The sequence below is a fragment of the Anoplopoma fimbria genome, chromosome 5 (assembly GCF_027596085.1).
Source record: "Anoplopoma fimbria isolate UVic2021 breed Golden Eagle Sablefish chromosome 5, Afim_UVic_2022, whole genome shotgun sequence".
Taxonomy (NCBI): Eukaryota; Metazoa; Chordata; class Actinopteri; order Perciformes; family Anoplopomatidae; genus Anoplopoma; species Anoplopoma fimbria.
Genome location: NC_072453.1, coordinates 9,210,392 through 9,236,133, shown reverse-complemented (window position 1 = coordinate 9,236,133; position 25,742 = coordinate 9,210,392). Strand labels below are relative to the sequence as shown.

General features: G+C 37.4%; 4 protein-coding genes across 7 annotated transcripts; 2 read left to right on the top strand and 2 right to left on the bottom strand.

Annotated features, from left to right (window-relative positions):
• The first annotated feature begins 164 nt into the window (after nt 1–164).
• On the top strand, nt 165–4,076 carry chmp2a (charged multivesicular body protein 2A). The gene is made up of 6 exons (XM_054598957.1): nt 165–307; nt 1,704–1,871; nt 2,001–2,180; nt 2,277–2,407; nt 3,037–3,098; nt 3,200–4,076. The coding sequence occupies exons 1-6, from the start codon at nt 305–307 to the stop codon at nt 3,319–3,321; spliced, it is 666 nt and encodes a 221-aa protein (XP_054454932.1). The 5' UTR covers nt 165–304; the 3' UTR covers nt 3,322–4,076.
• msl1b (MSL complex subunit 1b) lies at nt 3,444–10,403 on the bottom strand. Of its 2 annotated transcripts, none has more exons than XM_054598955.1 (9): nt 10,323–10,403; nt 9,293–9,933; nt 8,989–9,188; nt 7,878–8,239; nt 7,711–7,775; nt 7,532–7,599; nt 6,798–6,922; nt 6,623–6,695; nt 3,444–6,052 (listed from the first exon to the last, which is right to left on the bottom strand). In XM_054598955.1, exons 2-9 carry the CDS (start codon nt 9,866–9,868, stop codon nt 5,962–5,964), a joined length of 1,560 nt encoding a protein of 519 aa, XP_054454930.1. In that variant the 5' UTR covers nt 9,869–9,933; nt 10,323–10,403; the 3' UTR covers nt 3,444–5,961. The 2 variants fall into 2 exon arrangements, with proteins under 2 accessions (XP_054454930.1, XP_054454931.1); XM_054598956.1 differs by having other exon boundaries at nt 7,920–8,239.
• Nucleotides 10,404–12,083: 1,680 nt separating this feature from the next.
• Nucleotides 12,084–15,656, top strand: snf8 (SNF8 subunit of ESCRT-II). Its single transcript, XM_054598407.1, has 8 exons — nt 12,084–12,302; nt 12,679–12,729; nt 13,076–13,214; nt 13,306–13,410; nt 13,607–13,679; nt 13,775–13,916; nt 14,712–14,786; nt 15,180–15,656. Exons 1-8 carry the CDS (start codon nt 12,249–12,251, stop codon nt 15,315–15,317), a joined length of 777 nt encoding a protein of 258 aa, XP_054454382.1. The 5' UTR covers nt 12,084–12,248; the 3' UTR covers nt 15,318–15,656.
• An 80-nt stretch (nt 15,657–15,736) lies between these two features.
• calcoco2 (calcium binding and coiled-coil domain 2) lies at nt 15,737–25,106 on the bottom strand. Of its 3 annotated transcripts, none has more exons than XM_054598403.1 (15): nt 24,999–25,106; nt 24,389–24,559; nt 22,950–23,052; nt 21,508–21,665; nt 21,154–21,279; nt 20,962–21,063; nt 20,766–20,861; nt 20,583–20,692; nt 20,409–20,478; nt 19,820–19,987; nt 19,552–19,740; nt 18,851–18,988; nt 18,577–18,757; nt 17,750–17,775; nt 15,737–17,408 (listed from the first exon to the last, which is right to left on the bottom strand). In XM_054598403.1, the coding sequence occupies exons 2-15, from the start codon at nt 24,551–24,553 to the stop codon at nt 17,244–17,246; spliced, it is 1,797 nt and encodes a 598-aa protein (XP_054454378.1). In that variant the 5' UTR covers nt 24,554–24,559; nt 24,999–25,106; the 3' UTR covers nt 15,737–17,243. The 3 variants fall into 3 exon arrangements, with proteins under 3 accessions (XP_054454378.1, XP_054454380.1, XP_054454381.1); XM_054598405.1 differs by having other exon boundaries at nt 15,737–17,405; XM_054598406.1 differs by lacking the exon at nt 20,766–20,861.
• Between the last annotated feature and the right edge of the window lie 636 nt (nt 25,107–25,742).

Here is a 25,742-nt window from a genome sequence, read left to right as displayed (position 1 = left end):
TGTACTAAATTAAAGAATCTTAGCCTTAAAGAAAATGTCACTGATTTATGAAATAAAAGGGTTTTATTTTGAAAGCTAACGTTTCTTCCCATCTATTTCCTGCCTGAACCACGTGACCCTGTGAAAAAATCGAACGTCACATTTATTTCAAGCGAACGCGATGACGTCATTTCCGGCACCGCAACACGGAAGTGCAGGAAAGAAAACAAATATTCACGTTTGAGTCGCGTTCCAGTCGCAGAAGACGCCTTAAAACACCGTTTGACCGTCAGGAATACCACGTTTTTAACGAGGAGACCGATTCATGGTGAGGGGGACACACTAGCGGGGATGTCTGCCTGGAAGACAGCGGTCGGAATGTTTCGGTTGGTCGAGCTGTTCTTGGGGGAGGTTGAGGCAGATGTGACGGGGAGACTTCAGGCCTCCACTCACGTTACTGACTGGTGACTAATATGTTCCAGGAAACAAACAGCTTCTCGGCTCCTTGACGACAGACTGCACACACACACACACACACACAGAAAGTAAACAGATATTTTACTAAAGTAATAGTAACAATAACACAGTGTGATAAAGTGAAAGTCCAGTATTGAACTTATCTGTGAGTATAATCAGGAAAATGTACTTAAAAGTATCCCCAGATTAGAGGTGGAGCTCCTTTTGAACTATTAACTCAAATTATTCATGTTTATTTATTTATCAGTATTAGTATTAATAGTTATTACATTACATTTTTTACATGACAGTCATTTAGCAGATGCTTTTATCCAAAGCGACTTACAATAAGTGTACTCAAGAGAACTACTAGTCACCAGAAGTCATAAGTGCATCTCATTACTTAAACAAGCATCTAAAAGCATAAACCAGAGCAAAAGTACAGAAACAAACTAATACGAATACAATAAGTGTAGAAACAAACTAATACGAATACGATAAGTGTAGAAACAAACTAATACGAATACAATAAGTGCAACAAACTAATACGAATACAATAAGTGCTAAGTGGAAGGCTCAGGGTAGTACTTGTTGAAGAGGTGAGTTTTATGACCTGTATTAAATTGAAAAGCAGCAAACGTTCACAATTGTGAAGCTGGAATCATGAAATGTTTTACTTTAAAATAAGACTCAAAATAGTTGCCAGTTCATTTTCTTTTTTGAAATATTTGTGAGCAAAAGTCTTGGTTTGTAAAGTAACTCAAGCTGTCAGATTAATACATTTAAGTAAAACATACATATTTCCCTCTGAGAGGTGGTGGAGTTAGTAGAAAGTGGCATGATAGGAAAACACTCAAGTAAAGTACAACTACCTCAAATGTGTACAGTATTCGAGTGAATGAGCCACCATTGATCATCAATTTGTCCATTTATTTTTGGGGGTTAATTGACTAATCATATACTCATGTTTTGCTTGATCAACTGTCCAAAAAGCTAAAGATTTTAAATTTACATGATATTGAACAAAGAGAAGAAGAGAAACTGGGATCAGAGAACAATTATCTAATTATCAAACTTTTCTGTTAATCAACTTATCGATTAATCAGTTTCTTGAGTGCTAATATTCTTTAAATTCCAATTTCAAAGAAATAAAATAAGAGAAAAAAGAGAAAAAGCACAACTGGAGCAACATTTTCTGTCAGTTTACTAATTGATTCATAAGTACATACTTAGCTTGACTGTATTGACGTTCTGTTTTCTTCCAACAGATGGACTTCCTGTTTGGGAAGAGGAAGACTCCGGAGGAGATGCTGAGGCAGAATCAGAGGGCGCTCAACCGAGCCATGAGGGAACTGGACCGAGAGCGACAGAAACTGGAGCAGCAGGAGAAGAAGATCATCGCTGACATCAAGAAAATGGCCAAACAGGGACAAATGGTGGGACGAAGGAAAAAATAACTTGTGTTTAGGGAGAAAAGAGATTTGTTTATTATTATTATTATTATTATTATTATTATTATTATTATTATTATATACCTAACTGCAATGTGTCTTATTTTAATGCAGGACGCGGTCAAGATCATGGCCAAGGATTTGGTTCGCACACGGCGCTACGTCAAGAAGTTCATCATGATGAAAGCCAACATCCAGGCCGTCAGTCTAAAGATACAGACACTGAAGTCCAACAACAGCATGGCTCAGGCCATGAAGGGCGTCACCAAAGCCATGGCAACCATGAACAGACAGGTCCGTCAGAGAAATCACTGAAACACATTATTTAATGGAAATAAACCGTAAACCTCCTGATATTGACCATCTTATATTTTATTTCTTCTTCCGCAGCTGAAACTTCCTCAGATTCAGAAGATCATGATGGAGTTTGAACGCCAGAGTGAAATCATGGACATGAAGGAGGAGATGATGAATGACGCCATTGACGATGCCATGGGCGATGAGGATGATGAGGATGAGAGGTAAGGGACCGGAGACAGGACTGTGATAATTATTTTGGTCATTCAACATTTATGTACGATCTTTATTTAACAATTAGTTAAAATGGTGATGAATTCAGAAGCTTTTACGTGTCTTAAAGAAGTGTCTAAATGAGACGACTAAACGTCCTCACTCGAACACTAGTCCTCCTTTACCTTAGTGGTGGAGACGTGAAGTCATGTGACCGTGGTGTAGTTCCTATATAGCTTTTTTATGAAAAAAACATGTAAGTATCATAAACATTTGGGGTGGCATAAACAATAAACTAAAGGAGAATTGCTGAAACTCAAGCGCTTTTTGTCGAGGGAACGAGTGATGCTAACTTCCTGGTTGGTTTACATAATACACCTCTTTACTGTGAAACCAATGAGGACCTTAAAAATAGCGACTTAAAGTCAGGATGGGATGACTTATGTTTCTTCACTTTTGACCATTCTTATTTAAATACATTTTAAGGAAGCGCAACACTAAATCATTAAATTGCCCCTTTAACGCATTCTCTCATTTTCTGAGTTCTTTATTGACCCTCAACAATCTGTGTTAACTAGCCCAACAAATGTTCTGAATCCACTGTGATACATTAATGATTGTGTCTCTGCCTCGTCCACAGTGACGCCATCGTGTCCCAAGTGCTGGACGAGCTGGGTCTCAATCTGACCGACGAACTGTCAAGTAAGAAAACCAAACAGGATTTCTACACATCCTCCTTTTTGTCTGGTATTTTTTTTTTTTTTTTTTTTTACATGGATGTAACATCGCTGTGTTCATTTCAGATCTTCCGAGCACCGGGGGAAGCTTGTCGGTGGCCGGAGGAAAGAAGGTGGAGCCACAAGCCGCCCTGGCTGACGCCGACGCCGACCTGGAGGAGCGGCTGAATAACCTCCGGAGAGACTGAACATGAAGAAGTGATTGTTAATACAGAAACAATAATACTCGAATCTCTGTGTTTAGATTCTTTTCGAAGGTATAACTGGCAGAACACTTTGCTGCTTCAGCTGTGTTATAAAGGTGTGTGGCTTTTTTTTTTTGTTCTGAGGTGTTTTTTCATTTAATGTGTGTATTTTATCAAAAAGAAAAGGAATAACCTTTAAGGGTCGTTATCCTTCACAGGTCTCCTTGTCTCATTTAAGACTTTTGCCAAATGAAACAAATTCTCTGAAAGTGAAAATTTATCTCGCAGTCTTTGTAAATACTAACTCCTCAAGGCATGATGTTTTTCACGATATAAATTAACACTAAAAACAAAATGTTTAAAAGAACCCAAAGGAAAGTTTCCAACAGGACAGGAGTGGATATTTTATATGTCAGCACTTTTTTTGTATCAGGCTGGTTCAGCGGTCTTTGTATCATCATCATCATCGTATAAAATACAAAGTTTTAGACCTGATGTGAGCTTTTGATGACTTTTGGTTACGTTTACTGTATTTACAGTCGTCTGGGTTCAACGGAGTGGTTTATTCTACACAAATAAAGAAAGAAAGAAAGAAAGGTATATTTAGCTGACTTCACGAGTGGAGAGGTGACTCCTTTCTTATTGGTGTTTTTGAGATCAGCAGGACTTTTACCAAACGTTATAAGGAGTCAGCTGTGTTAGTTTTGAGGAACTGTCCTGTTTTTGCTTTTCTTTATTCAATAAACATTTTTTTTCCAGATTTAAATAACTGGTTGTCTGATTTAAAAAAACTTTAATCAGTTTATTTATCATTGAAAGAACTTCTCAGCCTGTGAAAACAGGAGTTTAACGTCCTCTATGGCTCTGGAGTCTGAGGAATAAATATCCCACAATGCAAAGCAATAGTGACAATGTTCATGTGCAGACAGCTCCGTAACAAACGCTTCAATTATAAGTGTAAGTGTATATATAGCATCATATTATCGGATTTTTATGAATCTGAAAATATTGATATCAGACCAAACCAAAAACATACTAAAACCAAAATATCGTAGACATGTTAATTTTTATTCCAAAAAGAATTTAACTTTCAAAACTGTCAATTTTGCCGACATACAATCATAGAACAATATTGAATGTACTCAACACTTCCAACATTAAATAATAAAAAAATAACAGCCATGTTTTTATGTACATTTGTTTCTGGAAGCTATGTACAGAAAAAAGAATAAGAAAGAAAGAAAATATTAACTTTGAATTTCCAAAGTCTGCCTACAGACACACTGGGCAGTTTAAGTGTTGGAACTGCAGAGAGCCGTTGCATCGTTTGTTAAAGAGGTCGAGCAAAGAAGAGAAAAACACGGGCAGAAATCAAACACTGTGATCGTATCACAGAGGGAGAGATTACCTGGCAGCATGTTGAAGAGCAAACTGGTGAACATCTATAGATCTACAGCTAGAAGGATTATTCATCGTCTAAAATGGTTCCCTTGAACGTCAGATAACTTGAGACCAAACGCATACACACAACTCGCCTAATATTTACTGCATGTAAACGTACTGTAAAGATCAAAACTGTACTTTGTTATTATCAGATGGCGCTGCAGCCAAAAAGTCATGCTATCAAGAATGATATTTTGTAGTTTTTGCAGCCCGATGAGCGGAGATTCTTCTCCATTTCGAGGAGTGAAGCCATGCTACCATGTTTTGTTATTTAGAAACAGCTAAATAGAGTCCATGCAACTCACATAAAAAATAAAACTAATAGAAATAAAACAGGGAACAGAACACTGGGTTTCACGCCATGTCGACCACCTGTCTAATTACCCGTGCTGTTTTCAGAAAGCAAACCAGGAACAAAGAACATTCGGTTGCCTTTTTTGTAAAACTTTTCTCTCACATTTGATTGAACTAGAACTGCGATTATTTTTTTTATATGAAATCATGCTGAGTGTGGCTCAAACCTCCCGATATCACACCAAACATTGATAAAATCTTATTGTAGTTGTGTGCGAACGATAAAGGCAATACACAGCACGATACAGTCAGATTTAGATATTTGTCTTCCACTTAAGCCGGAAGAATGAGCGTGGCAGGACGACCCAGAATACAAAGTTAGTAGGCATATTGCTCATGACGTACTGCACAAGCTTTACTTTCAAGTCAGAATGGGAACCAATGGTTTTTTTTTTACCGCAGACATCAACGCGCTCAAGATTAGAGTCCACTTTCTCCTGTCAGCTGCAGAAAAACTGCCAGAAACCTCCACTTTTATGCAATGAAATCCGTTTTTGGATTGCACAGCTGCTATGAAATGTATTCTAAACATGTTACAGAACATGCACATAACTGTTCATACATTTTCTTTTAAGATTACAAACTGATGTGTCATCTTCAGCAGCTGCTAACACGGGGACTGTAATCTTGTTGCATTTGAATCTCCCTTTCAGAAGTGTAAACGAGGCCAAAATACATCAAGCGATCTCCCTTGCTTGTATAATATTCTGCAGGAGATCAGCTGGTCAGCGCTGACACTTCAGACTGAAAGCGACAGCAGTTATACATAGCGACTTGTCTTTTTTTCACCCCCCCCGACAAATATAGCATTTTCTCTCCGTTGTCACATAAACACACATCAGGGTTTCACTTCCGACAGGTCCGGTGAGGAGTGTGTTTTTTGGGCACCTCGATGCGACATCGGCTTCGGTCATCCAGCCAGGGCAGCTCGAAGTTCCTGGAGGAAGAAGAAACATTTGGGTAAAGAGACTTATTGTTCATGTTTTTAACTTAAACTGAACAGAAGTACAGAAGGGAGAGATGAGAATTTAAAGACTGAAGACTATACTCTCCTCCAACATCATCAAAACACCAAATGAGGGAAATATCTTTTGGAAGATTGTCACTAAAGCAGAGTTAAACAAGGAGCACTGACGCTCTTCTGGAGGCACTTTATGTGTTTTTTTATTTTTAATATGTCACCTGTACATAACACTGTAATAAACATTTTTTGTTACCTCTATGTCGAGGCTCAATAAAAATGTTTAAATTACCAAAATCAGTCAAACACAAGTCTTAAAAACATGCTTTTACCAAATAATCTCAGCTGCTTTCACCCACTGACTTCCTCCCCAACTCTCATGTTTCTTTGACTGTTTCGTTTATTTTAAAATCACTTTTTTAAAACCCACTTATGTGCAGAATCACCAGAGTAATTACACGATAAATCAATGACTTTATGGATCATGCCAGCCTGAGCTGGTCACTCAGTAAAATGTCACAAAGCAGAATTAAAAGACAAACTTACTGTTGTGAGAGTTTGGGCAACGGCCGGCCAAATGCAACCACAGGCAAGAATGGAGTGATCACTATAGATTCAACTGGAAGAAATAAAACAAGCAAGTTAAAAAAAAATCTCTTGAATCCATTAAAAAACATCCCACTAATGTTGCTGAAGTGGTTATTAAGTTATGCAGACGTACCATCTTCAGTGTCGGGATAGAAGGATGAGAGCTCTGGTTCCGTCTCCGGGACGACCTTCTTCCTGTTCATGCGCTGCTGCAAACGCTGAAACATGCGCTGCTCTCTGATTCGCTGGATGTCCCACCTGAAAAACACAGACAATGAATGAAGATGGAAGCAAGAGAAAGGAACGAGTAAGAAATCTTGACCTATTGCTGGAGGAAACTCTTATTATTTGTAGCTTAAAAACTTTCACACATTGTAAGCCTTTAAAATTCACCCTCAAAGTTGGATCTTGTATATAAATTGTAGTAAATATTTAGGGCAGGGTAAATCTTGGATATATAAAATGTAATTAATGTTTAAATTACAGGCTTGTTACCATATAAAACTCGAACTGTTTATGTTTATTACAGTGCTGTATACTTAATTATAGTTCAGATTGTTGTTTTCAATAAAGCTTAATGTGTCTTTGTGTTGTTACTTAAAAGTTGTTTTTGTCTTTATGATTTCTTTTCCAGTTACATTGAGGTTTTAACTGTTATTATATTTTTGACAACTGCAAAACTTCACGTTTGGCACATTTCAGGATCGCAACTCTTTAATAGCCAAATTAAGAGATCCTTAACAAAAATCATAACAAACAAATATTGGCAGATAACAGAGTATCAGTCAAACCCTGCTCAAACCTCAAAAAAACAAAATACATTTATTCAAATCTCAAATCAAATAACTGAAGTCAGCGTTTTTGTACCTTTTCCTCCTCTTCTCATCCAACTCCAGCTTCGAGTGGCGTTTCAAAAACACATTGTCGTCCAACGGCTTGATGGGAAGTCACACATGTTATTAATGAGTTGAATGCTTTTGGATTTAATGTGAGTCAACTTTTCAAACTCCGGACTAAGAGTTATTCAAATTCAAGAAGCAGCTCACCTCGGGGGGGGTGAAGGAGGAGTCCTCGTCCAGAGGCTCGATGGGATTTTCCCTCCAAGATGGAACTATAAGTGACAGAGGAGGGACATCAAGTTATTCAGATATAGTGCGTTCAGGACATTTGATGGATTATAGTGATTAGAAGATGGGATATAGGTCACGCTTACAAACAATCAGCATATCATGTACTACATGAGGAGTCCACTCACTGGCCACCTCTTCTTCCTTTTTAGGGGAAGTCTCACGCAGAGGAGAAAGAGGAGGTTGGTTCCAGCAACAGAGGTACATCTCTGTAGTAGACATGAAGGGCAGGTCTTCTATCTGACCGCTCAGCTCGGGCTCCTCTTTGCACGGGAGCATGAGGTCCCGTTCTGACCCCGACCTCATGGGAAGGTTCTTCTCTGGGGTTTCCTTACTGCGCAGCTCTCTCTGATTGGGAGAGCCGGGCCGGATTTCGGATTTCTGGGGGCTGAGCTTGGCGCCTTTGCCTCGTGATTTCTGGAGTTTTGAATCCCCGAAGCAAGACTTCCTGTGTGAGCAAAGAAAAGAATTAGAATTACTCGAATATTGAGAAGAAAGTTAAGTCGTGGGTTCTGCCTCTTTTAAATAATGCGCAGACAAAATGTAAACAAAGTGTGGCAGACTGTAGATTCTTCTTTCCTGTATGCATTTAATTAATGTCGCTTGATTGAATAATAATAATAATATTTAAAATAGGAATAAGAATTATTTCATTTGTAGAACTCTTCAAGCTGGGAGCACAGAGTTCTTTCCATAGACAGCAAATCAATACAAATACAAAATATCAAGAAATGTAAATAAAAGCACACAATTAAAAGACCGTATAAAAACACACTACATATGAATCATTTAATAGCATAAAGGTTGAGACAGGGGAAACTATAAAAATCAAGTGGTTGCACAACAGAGCTATATTTAAAAATAAATAAATAATCTTAATTGACAGGCGAAAAAATCAACGTGTCTTAAATCAGGATTTAAAAACACAAAACAGTGGCGTACTAACTGGACGACTGTTCCAGAGCTGAGGTGACAGTACAGCAACCACTAAATCACACTTAGACCTTAACCTAGACTTTGGAACAGCTAGCAAGCCTAACCCCGCGGATCTGAGAGGCCTTTTTGGACAGTAGGGAGTTAAAAGTTCCCCGATGTATTCTGGCACCTGGCCATGAAAAGCCTCGCAAGTGAGGACTACATACCACAATACCACAAGTCACATGAGAGAAGCCCAGTGCTGTCTGCTATTTCCTTTACCTCTTTTGACCTTTGCCACCCCGACTAAACTGGTGCGGGGTGGCTGTGTTGGGCTGCTGACCCTCTTCGGTGTCCAGATCCCACATGTCCTCTTTGTCGGGGGTCCATGGCTCTAGGGGCTGGAAAAGACGCTTGTCTCGAGGCGGGTCCTTCTTTGTGAGCTGCAGCCGACGCTCCATGCGCTCAATACGAGCAAGAAGCTGCAAAAGAAGAAGACACAGACATGAGAAAAACTTTAAATGCTTTCAAAAATCAACATTTGATACGACACGTTAATAGCAGATAGTAACATAGTTTTACATACTGTCTCCTTGTCTGCTTTGAGCTCATCTATCTCCTTGTCCTTGGACTGCAGCTGCTGTTGCTGTTGTTCGATGAGGTCCAGTTGCAGGAGGAGAATTTGCCGGAGGCAGTTGGCCTGTGTGTGGGGATTGGCGGGGGTCTTCCTGATGTTCCTCCACTTCCCCTCAGACGAGAGTTCAATGGACGCCGTGCCGAGGACTCCGGGGACAACCCCCTTGGCACTGTCATCCGCACCTGCATCCTTGGGGTTATTGTTCAGCGCCATCTGAGGGTTATCCATACTGTCAGCAGAGAGGGGTTTACCTTTCACTGGGGTTCCCTCACCCCCCATTTGTCTCACCGGGGACAAAACCCCCACAGTGTTGCTGTCTCCTTGAACTACTTCTGTCATGTAATGCTGCTCTGAGTCCTTGGATCTGCTCGGGGTCTCGCCCCCGTGTGAAGCTTTGACACCTACCACGAAGCTGCAGGACTCCCTCTTGAGGATCAGGGGTCTCACAGTGGCGAAATGCCCAATCTCTGCGTCTGTGTCCTGCTTGAATCCTGTGTTTGGAGACAGACTGGACCTCAGAGTCATGGCTGGTTCATCCTGCAGCGCCTCGGCGGTGCATCTCAACCACAGCTACCTCCTCCCATGAGAGCCTGCAAAACAAAGAGGAGAGGTGTGGTGTTATATAGTCTGCAAGCCTGTGCATCCTCAACAAAAACATCATGCTAAGCTACATTAGCATGCAACACAAGAACCCAGAAGCTAATCCAGACACATGTTATGAAGTATTAAAGCTCATGTCAGTGTGGGGGGGCTCGGGAGTGGCTGTGCAGGACACTGGCACGAGCCTTCTCCTCCATTTTGGCTCTCCCGGATTCATGAAAAACAATAACAGCTAGCCGGCTAGCTTAGCAGGCTAACGCTTAGCCGGCTAGTTTAACGAGCATAAACGTGAATCCAGAGCTGAGACGTCATAACAACCACGTCACACAGCACCCATGGGTGTTTTTAATGGTGTTTAATCACTGTGTTTCGACCCTACCTCGACTGTTATTCAAGTCCACCTGCAAGTGTCTCCATGTTCCCTCCTCAAGGCTTGTTTTAAAGCGCCCACTACTGCGCATGCGCCGGTTCTTGTGTTTTGAACGGCGTGGTGGGAGGAGCGCCGGCAGGGGGCGACAGAGTACACAGAGTACACACAGAGTACACACAGAGAGTACACACAGAGTACACAGAGTACACACACAGAGTACACACAGAGTACACAGAGTACACACAGAGTACACACAGAGTACACAGAGTACACACACAGAGTACACACAGAGTACACAGAGTACACACAGAGTACACAGAGTACACACACAGAGTACACACAGAGTACACACAGAGTACACACAGAGTACACCTGATACTGCAGCTATGTAATGGTGATACTGTGATGATGTAATGACCTGTTGTGGAATTAAACAAGTACAGTCACTCAAGTGCTGAAGGACAAATACAACTTGTGTATTTTACTTTGGTTTTAATATTTTATTGGGCTTTACTTTCTCTGCTCCAGTCCATTTAGATGAGGTAAATATTGCACTTTTAAGGTGAGAGAAGCTGTATGCAGTGCAGTACAGTATATAGAGGAACATTTGTGTTAAACTGGTCCAAGTGCACAACAAAAAAAATGAATAAATGAACAAAAAAAGAGGGAAAAAGCTGAACAAGACTAGGTAATAACATATTATTATTATTATTATTATTATTATTATTATTATTATTATTATTATTATTATTATTATTATTATTATATTCCTTTATTGATCCCCATGGGGGAAATTGGGGTGTTGCAGCAGCTCAACTACATAGAAACAGATAATAAATACAACATATTATACAATAAAATAAAAATAAAGTTAAATAAAAGTGTACAGTATATCCACATGCGGGGGGGGGGGGCTGGTCAGCATGGTGACAGACTGTGGTCTCCGCTGTTGTTGTACAGTCTGATATAGAACATGCAGCGCATAGTTAACATATATACAAATAGTTTAAATATAATTACAGGAATGGTTAATAAATGCATTTGTATATTCCCTGCGGATATTTATGTAGTCAGGTGCAAGTAGTTCAAGTAAACTGAGGAAAGGTATTGAACACCACTATATCTCAAAAGGTGGGGTAGTTCAATTTAGATTCTGTTGTGTTTTTTTTTTCTATTAATCACAACATAACATTCACCAATAGGACTACATTCTTAGATTTGTGGAAAAGTGTTTCTTTCTTTCTTATTGTACTTTTGAAAAACCCATTTGTCGTGTTGATAATTCAAGTGTGGTTATGAAGCAGTGGTGAAATAGGTATTTATCTATTTAATCCAATAATAATAAAAATCATTAAATACTGTATATTTTAATTATTTTGAAATGGGGAATTCTGCATAATGAATACTTTTACATGTGGTACATCATGTATATTTTGGTGGTAATACTTTACTACTTTTTCTTATGTAAGATTTTCAATTTATTGCTACTTTTACTTAGATCTGGATATGTCTTCAACCACTGCACTTGAGTAACATGTTGAAATCAGGGCTTTTTAGTGAATTTTTAGACCATATTTCTATCTACTTTCACTCAAGTAAAGAATCTGAGTACTCCTTCAAACACTGACTGTATATTTTATCTTTTAATTTAGTGATTTATTTTGTTATAACTGGGTGCAGTTCCCATACTGGCCTGCTATATTCTCCAGGACACCAGGGGGCAGTATGCAACAAATGGATGAGGAAGTAGTTTACTTCCTTTCTCTCAAAATGGAAACAGTGTTACTAAAGTAGCTGTATGTATCACATTGATCAACAGAAAACTGTGTACTCTAGAGTTTAGATTATTATTATAATCTTTCCTGGCATTGTTCTGTGATAGAGACACTCATAGTTTAAGCTTCATATTCAACGTTTGGACCAGACTTCTGCAGAATGCATCGGAGAGGAGTTGGTGCAGGAGCTATTGCCAAAAAGAAGCTTGCAGAGGTGACGTCACAGGAGTTATTTCACATTTTTCTGTTTTTGCATTCAACCATTCATGTATTTAGAAAAGCACAAAAACAATGCATTGCCTTCTTATTATAGGATCAGTTGCACATGTCCATAATAACACCTCTATAATAATGTTTTACACATTTTATGTCTTGATGCCATCTCTGACATTAATTGGAGAAAGAGACCCTTATTTTGTATGTCTTGTTATTAGATATTTGCTTATTTATTCTTAATTGTTTAATTATCTTGTTATTTATTGTTATTTATTGATTGTTTATTTGTGCTTATGTTGTTATTGTTGTTGGGGAAACATTAAGACTTTGTCTCTATTATCTTATCAGTGGTTTTTCTTTTCTTCTATATTCAGGCCAAATATAAGGAAAGAGGAAATGTTCTTGCAGAAGACCAAATTGTTCAAGTGAGTTTTTCTGTCGACATAATATATTTTTCTTAGTTTTTACTACTTTTACTTAACTACAAGATGTGAATACTTCTTCCACCACTGGATTCTAATTATGAAATGCTGGTTTTGTAAATCAGAAATGGAACAATATTGTTTATTAACTGCCACATTGTTTGATTTTTAAAACGTATTTGTCTGTATGATGAACAAAAATGACAATCAATCAAAATATATATTTAATTAAACGTCCCATCTTCCAGTTATAAATCTATAACTACCATATATTTATTTTATATGCAGACTTTTGTCTATTGATATTCCCTGTTCTGGCTTTACTCACCTGTTTCTGTTTTTTTGCCAGATGTCGAAGCAGTTGGAGACCTTCAAGTCAAACCTGGAGGAGTTCGCCAGCAAACACAAACAAGAAATCCGAAAGAGCTCCCAGTTCAGGGTTCAGTTTCAGGAGATGTGTGCCACCATTGGGGTCGACCCCCTTGCCTGTGAGGAACACCTGGAATATAAACTTTCAGATAATTTTGTTGAAATTCTCTGTTTTAAAGTTGAAAATAACTTTCTTAATTTTGTCCACAGCTGGCAAAGGTTTTTGGTCTGAGATGCTCGGCGTAGGTGACTTCTATTATGAACTCGGCGTTCAGATTATTGAAGTGTGTCTCGCCCTGAAACACAGAAATGGAGGTTTGTAATTACTCAGGACACTAAGTGATAATTAATAAGTTTAACTGGTTACAAAGAGATCACTCAGTCAATCTGATATTCTTCATCTTAACACCGTAATATACAATTAATCCAGTTATGAACACCTGCATAATGCTGATACCATTATTAATAATGTTTCTGGCTTTTAAATGTTGACGTGTGTATTTACTTTCAGGGCTCATTACTCTGGATGAACTCCATCAGAGAGTATTGAAGGGAAGAGGTAAATACGCTCAGGATGTGAGCCAGTAAGTTGAATATTTAAAGTATCAGATAAAATTCCACACTCCCATAAGTCCTAAATTTAATGATTTATTAAAATCACTAAATATGTGCTTCCCAGAGATGACTTGATGAGAGCCATAAAGAAACTGAAGGTGATGGGGAACGGCTTTGGGATGATTCCCGTCGGAGGTTCTTACCTGGTCCAGTCGGTCCCAGCTGAGCTCAACATGGATCACACTGTCGTTCTGCAGCTGGCCGAGGTGAGAGCAGCTCCTTGGTTTATCATTAATGTATCAACTTTGTTTTTACCAAGAATTAAAGGGTTAGTTTAGATTTACCGAAAGTCACTCAATAACACAATCAAACTAACCGATCGAGGCAGTGGTAGACCAGCTATTCCTGTGATGTGTGAGGTAAAATTGAGGAAAATAATGGAGTCTGGTGGACTTGAATAGATCATAAATAACGGCTTTAGTTTGCTGTTTGAAAGGGCTGTTTGACACAAAGGTTAAGTGGTGAGAATATGGTTAATAATAGTGTTCAATTAAGTTGATATAGATCTTCTTAGGTTTCTCAAATACGTCCACAGTAGTACATTGCTTTGCTCCCATGCTGGTACTCCTGTCTGTCTCTCCAAAATCTACAGACATATTTCATTCATGTTTGAATTTAAATGTCTTCAGTCTGAATCAAATGTCATGTCATTAACATTAAAACAAAAGCTGCATAAAGTGAAATAAAGAGAGAACTATTAAATGTGCATCTTGGTTGAATAAATGTGTCATTTAATCATCATCACTTGAGCTCAAAGAAAATAAAGAGATGAGATTCTATTCATGTCAGATCAGTCCATTAAAAGTCTGTTTCCCTTTCTTGTTGTGGAGAATAAGAGTTAAGAATTAAGTCAGTGTGATGAAAATACATTCACCTACCCATTCACATGTAACCAGCCCCTTTTTACAGATTTTCTGTCTGTCAAAGGGCGTCTTTATCTCAAAAACAGAAATCTTGGCTGTTTGATGTAAAGTGATGTCTGTTTCTTTCTTCATTTGTAGAAAAAGGGCTACGTCACAGTGAGTGAGATCAAAGTCAGTCTGAAATGGGAGAAGGAACGGGCTTGTCACGTCCTGGTAAGTGCATCATCAGCCCATTTCAGGTCACTATACAGGACAGTTTGACTCTAGCATTCAGTGACAAAAGTCTCAAATGTCATTCACAAAAGTCTGAGACAGTAAATCGAAAATTTTGATTGTTGGTCGCACAAAAAAAGGCAAATTAAAGACTCACTTTGGGCTCTGAGAAATTTTGAATTCCATTTTCACAGTTATTAACCATTTATTAGACCGAACAATTAATAGAGAAGATCAAGATAATCGCTATAATCATTAGTTGGACCCCTTAAATTATTGTTATATACAGCTGGGAAGTACTGAAAATATATTTAGAATAATAAATCTGGGCCATATCTTCTACATGGTATGAATATGTTTTTAAAAATCTTAAATTACATCTACACTTCATAGGACCACCTGCTGAAAGAAGGCCTGGCGTGGTTGGACTCTCAAGCGGCTGAAGAAGCTCAGTACTGGCTGCCCGCTCTCTTCTCTGAGCTGACCTCCCGTGATGTCACACCGGAGGAAGCCAATCAGATGACACCTTGAAGAAAAAAAAAGAAAAAATGACAGAGGCCACCAGCTCAGATGGAGCCTCAGAGACATGTTGGTAAACACATATTGTTTCCGGTGGGACGGCTCATGTGACGGAGCCGGCTGGGTGAAGCTCCCTCTGAGATCATTTTCTGGACACGAGGAGGGCCAAACTGTCCTCAGCGGCTCCTCCTGTAGCTTCTATGCAACGAGAGCTCTCACATATTCAGACACGACGCTGCACACGGACTTTGGTGTTGTGTCGCTGGTTTAAAGGGTTATGGGTGGTTATGGATCAACGTACAGACTAAACATGTAATTGTTTTTTCATATATTAAAGAATAACTTAAGATCTGCTTCATTCTACCCTTTTATTATTCCAGCAGAACCATTTACATAATTGTTGCATCACTTAACCTCACATCAACAATTCATTCTGTCGTACACATTTTAATAATCAGCAGAAATGAACAGAAGTTAAATAAAACAGTTAAATCGACACAATCTGGTTATTGTAGATCATCAGTTTCCTCTGAGGGATTAAGAGTGCAAAGTTATATTGGAGATGAAGAATTGTGGTTAAAATATTAAGTTTTAAATGTGACAGGCTTTATTTTAAATGATACGTTCCACTGTTAAAGCATGTTTTAGCCTTTTTACTACAAATCCTATATATATATATATATATATATATATATATATATATATATATATATATATATATATATAAATTGCTGTTGCGTATTTTCCAAAGCATAACATAACTTTAAAGATAAAGAAAATATGTAATCACATTTGACATTCATTTAAATTCAATATGAAATTCATTTCTCACTTTTATGTTTGTACTATTCATCTTCAATGTGTCCAAAATAATTTTGTTTATTTCTTCTTTAAATAGAAAGCTCCTGATTTAAACAATTTTGCTAATTTTAAACAAAACAAAAAAGGGAGAAATGGGCTCAACTCCCATTTTATATTTAATCTCTTCAGCAAAAGCATTCACAAAGTTATTATTTTACGTCTTTTTATTAAATTGTTTGAGTTTAGCGGATCAGGTCAAAAAAAGTTTTGTGATGAAGAGTCAGCCAAAAAAAGGGGTTAGCCAAAAAAACAGAGGCACACCGATTCCAATTTAGAATATTTCCTGACCTGCTGATTCTGATTTTTGCAGATTCGGATTTTCTTTCCAAACACAAACATCTTGTTGCTTTTCTTACATGGAAATTTGAAACTCAACTGACTAAGTTTTTTAGTAGTAAATTATTTATTACTAACATTTCTCCCAAACTGCACCAAGTTATAGGACATTCTGTCACTCAAACAAATCTCAAAGTTGTTCCAAATGGTTTTAAGGTCATTGATGAACGGCTTATTTTGGACTTGCAGATGTTGAAAATGACAAGTTTTATGTCTTTTTCACTCAATCTGAAGAACTTCCACACTGAAACATGATTTGACTGGCAAAAATTATATATATGAAACTAATGGGTCGGTGCATCTCTACTCATAACATATGCAAATTCTATATAAATATGTAAATTCAACAGTCAATTTCGGACTATTTTTTTAATTTTTATTCTCAAATCCCAAATTTTGATCCTCAAATCCCAAATTTTGATCCTCAAATCCCAAATTTTTTCTGTATCAATACAGAAACACTGTATATAACACTAAGTATGAAAACATCTCAAAGTAAGCCCAGTTATGTGGTCATTTACTTTAAACAATGATAAGATACCATTTTACCAAAATAAATGACCACAAAAACAGTATGCTTCGGAAAAAGGTCAACAGTAAAGTAGATTACGGTAAAAGTGTGTAATAATATCGGTACGGTCTTTTTTATATCAGACCCCCCAAACTTGTAAGACTTGTTTTTGTTGTTGTTGTTGTTGTTGTTGTTGTTGTTGTGGCTCCAGCTGTTAGAATAGCCTTCTCTCACAGCCCGTGGCCGTAGACGTGATCTTCAAACACGGACTGCTCCATGTTGTCACAGATCATCGTGCAGAACGGACACACCCGGTGACTCTGCTCGTGCGCCTCCAGCTCGTGTCGGGTTATGCAGGGGAAGCACTCCTGGCAGTGGCGACACACCAGCGACTGCTGAGGAGGAAATGGAGACGGAGCGTCAGGAGGGGTAACGAAATAGGGAGCGGATTATGTTTTAAGTCTTCTTGGAAAATAAACGGTAAACAGCCGAGTGAAGTTTAAAGGTGAGAGTTGCGTGCAGCTTCTTTAACCTTCGACTGACTAGTTCATTCAGGTTGTGTTAAATTGATTCATTTGCTGGCACTGTTCAAACACTTTGTTTGTAGAGATCAGTGAGGAAATATAAATAGACGAGCTCACTGACAACATGCTTTGGATATGAACTGTGTGAGTGATGGGTCAGGTGAGGTTGTGGCCTCTTTTTACGAATATTATACAAATATAATTCAACTCACCTCTTGCTCTGGGTCTGCAGGGGTGTCTGCAAAGAAAGGGAAATCAGTTAACATCAGATTAATTCAAACAATTACTGTTTATTCATAATTTATTCAAGGGCTGCAGCTCTTTTTCTTTTTCATTATCAATGACTCCTTACTTTGGAATTTGTTTTATGTAGTAGAACTGGGTGATTATAGATGAAATCCTCTATAGATATTTATTTTGTGTCACAGTATTTATATATAATTGGATATAGTAAATATAAATCTATTTTGAAACAGTTAATGTATAAACAACAAATCTTGTATGTCGGCTTTTAAGTAAATCTATCAAATTAAATTCCAGACAAATTAGGCTACTTCATCACATGACAATTAAACATTTCTGTCTAAATCACCCAGAGATGTTAAAGTAATAACTTATTTTTTATAAACAGTATAAGAAGGTCTTTGGAAGTTAACAGATTTATGTTTTCTCTCAGAATTTATCATCATATCGCCAAACCTTTACGGTGATTTGTGTCGATTCTCTAGAGATTATCTCAAATAACTGGGACATAGTTTTGGGAGAAGACACATTGGGATTATCATTTTACGCTTATTTAAACTCTTCAATTGAAAACTAATTCACCTCAATTGTACTGAGGTGACGGCAGAAGTCTTGGATATCTGAAAATATCAGGTAATAAAATATATACACTAATAAGGGTGGGAGTGTAAAATGTTTTGGGGTTTTATTTTGGTGATTTGAGTGAACTTTCTTTTTATACTGAAAGACAAAACATGCAGGAATTAATCTTTTGTTATATGTCTCTTAATGCTTTGACAACATCAAAAACACTCACCAATGGTCTCGTACAGGTTGTCATCACCAGGTGGCTGCTGCTGCTGCTGCCAGTCATTGTTGGCGGATGTGTTGGCACCTGGTGAGTTGTTGTCGGGTTGCATGTAAGTTGAGTCGGCGGGGGGAGATGCTTGGAAGTCGGCAAAAGCTTTGCGCAGCCTCTCGATATCACTCGTGAGCATCTGACAGAATAAATACCGGTAAACAAACAAGCGTCTGGAATCACATCACGACCCTTTTTGAATGAAGCCGGTGTGTTTTTTGTGTAAATATACCTGGTTTTCTCTGGCCAGCTCTTCTTTCTCCTGTTTCACCAGCGTGATCATGCGCTCCTTCTCCTCTATTGTTCCCTCTCTGTCTGCAATCACTTCACGAGCCTCTGCGATCGTTTCACGGGACTCTGTGAGCTGTAGCTGATAAAGGAATGAAGGAAAACAAGACTCAGTTTTTAGTATGTGGACACCTGAACAAATATATGTGATTCCAAAACAATGTGCATTAATCTTTAGCTCTAACGGCCTTCACTCTTCTGGTTTCAGTCTCTCTCCCTTTCAGGTAAACACTGTTAGCTCCATCAGCATCATTTCCTGTGGAGCACCTTTTAAAAAGCATCTTAAAACCCATAATTTTTCTCTATCCAGCTCTTTATTTTATACCTTTTTATTTTGTGGGTTTTACACTTAAATTTGTTGTGCTTTCCAGTTTGTCTTCTCTGTCTCATCTTCTCTCCTCCTGTTTTCACAGCTTGCTGGCTGTGAAACATGAAGGAGCCTCCCTTCCACAAACTGTTCACACTATTAATCCACAACATCATTGTATCCTGCAGCACTAGGAGTTCCCTTCACTGGAACTAAAGGGCCTCGCACAGAGTAGAAAATAAACACCCAGAACACAAGTCAACCTTTGGCTGCATATTATATCCAAACCAAGGTCTAGGATTCTGCGGATGGTTTCTGCGGGTGCTTTTTGAGTTTACCTCTTGTTTGCCACATGTCAGTTGTGCTTGCTCGCGTGTGTAGTCCACCTTCTCCAGCATCTCCTTGAGCCTCTGCAGCTCTTTGTCCAGACTCTCAGCGTGTCTCCTGGCGTTTTTGGTCTCCTCCCTCTCAGCCGCCAGTTTCCCCTGAGCTTCCTGTAGCTGGCATCCCAGAGTCTGACACTGAACCTGGATGAGAGATTGTCATGTCATCGATGTTTGTTTTCAAAAGAACTTCAGCATATTATTTTTTATTATTTGTTCCCACCCTTAGGTCGTCTTCCGGACAGTTTTGCAGAGTTATCTGCCTCGACAGGCTCCTACATAACTCCTGGTTCTCCTCCTTCACTTTGCCCATGTCCTGTGCGAGGCTGTGCGACTTGTGCAGCTCTTCAGAGAGCCTCTCCTTCTCCTTCTCACTGCTCTGAAGGTCCACCTGTCCAAGGTAAAAACACACAGATTTGACTACAGGAACAAAGTTCTGATCTAAAACTGAATAATCTGTGCAAGACTTTTTTGATCTTGTGATTTGTGAGATTATGCTTTTCATTTTTGAGCAGATTTAACAATTAATGAGGCTCTTTGGCAATTATCTATCTGTACTGTTAAGGAACTATTTTGCTAATATAAATCTGCTAATATTTTACATTTTTCTTATTATTAAGAACTCTCATAAAAACACCAAAACCAGCACTAAATGTATCTCCTAACAAGTATTGTGTGTGTATAAACACACATCGTCTTGCTGCGACAAATACTTACTTTGGCTTTTTAATTGGGTATGTTCACAACACAGAATATATAAAATGAAAACAGCTTTTTCCTTTAAAAAATGTCACACTGCAAAATAGATTTACCTGAAGCAGCTGGATGCTGTCTTTCATTTTGAACAGTTCCCTTTCTTGTTCTCTTTGTCTGGAATTTAACCTTTAAACACACACATGAAAAAAAGCTGTTGGTGGCCAGAAAAACGTACACAACAGGTTCTACTTTTAAAGATGAAAAGAGAAGAACAATCAGACTCGACTCACATGGAAATCTCCACACTTTGAGCATCGATCTTCCCATTCAGCACCTCGCGTTCCTCCTTCAGCAGTTTGATCTTCATCAGAGCTCGCTCGTATTTCTCCTGAGCGTGCGTCTGGAAAATTTAAAAAAACAAAGGATCGGTACGAGATTTCATCAGACAGCTGAAGAGATAAAAATCATCTTACTTCATTTTGTTTTGATGCTACGTCTAAACTCAAGCTCTGTTTTTTCTCCTTCACAGCATCACGTTGCTGTTTCTCTGTTTGCTTTATCATCTCCTCCTGTCAGTTACACCAAAGTTAGTTTTCACACTAAAAAACTGTCGCACTGATTTCACACATAGACTGAAAAACAAGCCTTTAAGCTGTCCGTTTCCTTCACCTTTTCCTGGAAGGTGCTTTGTAGGTTTTCATATTGTTCCTTGATTTGATCCATTTCTTTGACCAGCTGACTCATTCGTTTCTCTTTCTGTTCAATCTGCCCCTGTAGAAATAAATCACACCGTGTCAAATATCAAAGTTCCTATTTAACTACTTCTCTCCGTTGCGAAATGTGTTCTCTATCTGTACCGACCTTGATGCCGGCGGCTTGTTGCCGTTCCATCTGTAGATCATTTTTTAAGGTTTCATTTTCCCTCTTTATCTGATCCAGCTCTTTCTGCAGCTCAGCTTTCTCGTGTAGACTCAGCTCAACCTGCTCCTGGTTTCAACAGAACACATTAAATCAATACAAAGCTTTTATTTACTTTTGACTGACATCTGTTTTCATCACATATAAACAGTTTTATCTTTTACAAAAAGCTCTGATCATCAGCCAAGGACCCAATAAAAGTTTTAAACACTTTATTAATATTTCCTCAACAGGCCTTTATTGTCAGATTCTTTACACAGAACGTTTGTCACCCTGTTGAGCTGCTAAATGAGATACCTGTGTAGTTATAACCAGGAGGTCCTCATCCATGCTGCTCTCTGTGCATTTCTCCGCCTGTTTTTTGAAGCAGAAAGGAGTGCTGGCTCCGCGGACTTGACCGGCACTGTCGACGTAACAGAACTGGTAGAAGTCGTCGTCCTTCGGCAGGTAGTAATCTGACGGGACAAGAACAGAGTGGACCGATAGAGAGATACATCTTGATTATTTTCATTGTTGATTAACCTGTTCATTATTTTGTAAATGATTCAGTCGTTTAGTCTATAAAAAGGTCACAAAATAGTGAAACATGCTAATTTTAATTATTAAAAAGAAAGGGAGTTAATTCTCAAGGACAAGACATAATAGAATTGTTTGGCATTTTTGTTAAAACTGAAAAGATTAACTGTTGCTGATTTATTTTCTGTCAATTGACGAATTGATAAATAACCACTAATCTTCTAATCAATAGTGTTTCAATAACCTTGCTTTTTTTTGTGCTAAATTTTAAAAGTACACCTTTACTGTAAATACTCAGAAACTCTGAAACTCTCAGAGGACTTGAAAAAGTTTAGCAAATTCTTCTGAATGTTATTTTTGTCACTGGAAATAATCATAATGTCATGATGACTTTATTGAGGCAAAAGACAAATGAATGTTCTTCAACACTTTACAATCTTGGGCGGATGTTCCGAGACAGATTTGAGAATCACACGATTAACAAAATAATTTAAAAAATAAGTAATATAAAATCTTGTTTCTTTTTTTAGTAGTGTTTGCTTTTTATTATGTAATAATGAAAACTTCTTCAGGCCTCTAAAAGTCACTGAAATTAAGCAAACTGATGAATAAAAGGAATCGGTTTACAGTTAAAGTCCACAGTGAGAACATTAACTGTAAAAACTGGTCACATTATTTGTACAGGGGCAGATTGAACAAGTAAACATCACTTCGTTTTAAGAAGTCACACGCAAAGATCGTCACAGATCTAACTCACAGAAAGCAAAACCAAACCTCAGGGTCACATGACAATTAAAGGGATAAACAAGCTAGTAGCAAGTTATATTTCTGGTAAACAACATTATGTCAACATTATTGCTTTTTTCATGCGAGGCACTGAATAACTTTTATTTATTTAAAATGAACAGTTGAGGTTCACGCAGAGGCTTTAACCTGTGATGACAGATCACAAGTTAACATTACATCATCATCTAAAAGACACCTAACCTGTGAATATGTTTGAGCTTTGAGCGAGCGTGAAGAACTAAAACTGACTCTCTCGTTTGCAGAGAGGATTTCACAGAACCAGATATGATCAACAACACAGAGCCAGAGGATCAGAGGTCACAGCAGCTCACAAAACTGTGTTTACACATTAGACACTCAAAAGTTTTAAGCAGGTGTACATTACAAACATGACCAAGCATTATCACCCTGCAGTAAAAGTGAAACTATTGTCTTACCTTTAAAAACAGTTTGCCTCGCTGCGGACTCCTTCCCGACCACATCCAGACACGGCTCCACCCACACAAAGGTATGATAATCCTTTATTGTGCTCCACCCCACCTGTTCAAGAAGAGTTAAGAAGACAAAACTGAAGAGGCAGATTCCTTCACGCAACACACAGATAAATGAAAGCAATGGAGGCCAATGTGATTTTAAAAATAAAAAAAGATCCATCAAAATGAGAATATTTCTCATAGTATCGCAAAATAATTAGTCACATTTTTTTTCAAAATAATTACTTAGTATCACAAAATAATTGTTTATATTTTTAAATAATGTGAAACTTGTTTCAGAATAAGGACTTAGTTTCACAAAATAATGACTTGTATCACAAATAATGAAAAGCTTTCCTAAAATACGTGCTCATTATTTAAAATGTCTTGTTATTTCGAGATACTAAGTCATTATTTTGAGATAATTTGTCATTAAAAAAGGTACTATGTCACTATTTTCAAGATACTAAAGTCATAATTTTTGAGATATGTAAATATTTTGAGATAAAAAAAAAAAAGGTCATTATTTCAAGAGGACATTATTTCAACATACTAAGTCTTGTTTTTTGAGATAAGTAATTATTTTGACATACCTAGTAATTATTTAGATACACTAAGTCACTAATTTAGAGATACTAAGTCATTTTATTTTAGATAACTCATTATTTAGAGACACCAAGTCACTATTTGGAAATTTTAAGTTACTATTTTTGAGATGTGTAATTATTTTATGAGATGTGTAATTATTTTGAGATACTAGGTCATTCTTTCAGGACGTCATTATTTTAAGACACTAAGACCTTATTTTTGAGTTACCAAGCAATTATTCATTATTTCGAGAAACCAAGTCACTATTTTCAAGATATTAATTTCATTATTTTTGAAATAAGTCATTATTTGGAGATACTAAATCAGTATTTCTTTTGATATGTAATTTTTTCGAGATACTGAGTCATTATTTCTAGACATAAGATATTATTTTGAGACACTAAGTCACTAATTTCGAGTTACTAATTCATTTTATTTTAGATAACTCATTATTTAGAGACACCAAGTCACTATTTGGAGATTTTAAGTTACTATTTTTGAGATGTGTAATTATTTTGAGATACTAGGTCATTCTTTCAGGACGTCATTATTTTAAGACACTAAGTTATTATTTTCGAGATATTCATTTCATTATTTTTGAAATAAGTCATTATTTGGAGATATATTTTTAGATATGTAATATTAAGTCATTATTTCTAGACATAAGTTATTATTTTGAGACACTAAGTCACTAAGTTTCTCATTAAAAAGAATACAGGATCCTTATTTCCTCACAAAGTCTTCATCTTATTTATTTTATTTCACTGTCAGAAATGGGCTTCCATATAAATGTACTTTAGATATAGTCTCCTCACCTTAAAGATGCCGACCCAGTCCCGGGGGTTTGGCTGGAAGGCAGCAGTGAGGGTGTAGCAGCAGGTGACGGGGGTCAAAGGTGGGTATGACTGAGGGGTGTCAGTGAACACCACCTGGGAGTAGGTGCGTGCTGCCGGGTCAGCTGCTTCTAAGGGGCTCTCCATGGCGAGCTGCAGCCGGTAAACATAGAAAGACAGGATGATGAAACTACAAGGCTGATTGATGACCGCAGGTGAAGTGACAGACACAGGATCCGGGGTTTGATTCACTTTCTTCTTCCTGTTGTTGTTGTCTGTGCGCACTTATAATATCTCATAATAATCCATTAAAAAAAACACTTTACCCAGCACTGAAAATCTTTAACATTAAATTAAAACAACTCCTCTTTCTCTGGAGATGACATTTAATCTGTTATATAAACTTTTAAAAAGGCCCAGTTAAGATTGATTTAAACATAATAATAAAGAAACCGAAAGTAAAACATCCACAGAGACCGCAACCGAGACTTTATATAATGTTTACTTTTAATATACAACACTGTTTTATCCACAAGAAGTCCTAACAAACCTTTATTTAAAAAGAAATGTTTGGAAAAAGTCATAAACTTACATGTTGGCTGTCACTTTCACCGCACCGACATCAGCAGTCCGCTCCTCTCGTCGGAACCAGCAGCTATGCTGTATTCAGGTGCTCCTCGGACATTTGTACAACTGCGCACTTCAGGCACAAAAACAAAAAAGTAGTCTGGTGTTTTTAAATGCAAATATTCAAACCGACATTCTTTGATTTTCTAAAACGATTATACCATTGCATTAATTACCATTTAATCTAATTTGAAAAAATATATATATTTATATAAATTAAATGCGGTCCTCACAGTTAAACTTTTTATATTTTTGTCTCGTTATATATTTGAGTTTGCACCGTATTGATATTTTTATTATTATATTTTACAATATAAATATTTGCAAGCTTTCCCACTTTCTACTACAAATGCAGCACAACAATTTCTCATCTCTAATTTTATATTTAATAAATCAATGAATCATATTTTTTATTTTCTACACTGTTTATAATAGAGAATGGACTTTCTTACTAACCAACTTACTCATTACTATTGTTTTTGTTTCTTTTACATGGGTTTTTATGCACAAATGTGTTTGCTGACATTTCAAATGCATGAAAAAGAAAGATTTGAGTTTATTACAAAGAAACTGCACTTACACAAATAAAAGGCACTTGAAACAGGAAACATGAACACTTGTTAGAATTATGTAGTGCCTTTTTAAAAACACAAATTAACAATAAAATAGCATAAAAATGGAAACATAAGCTTGTAGGATGCAAAAACAA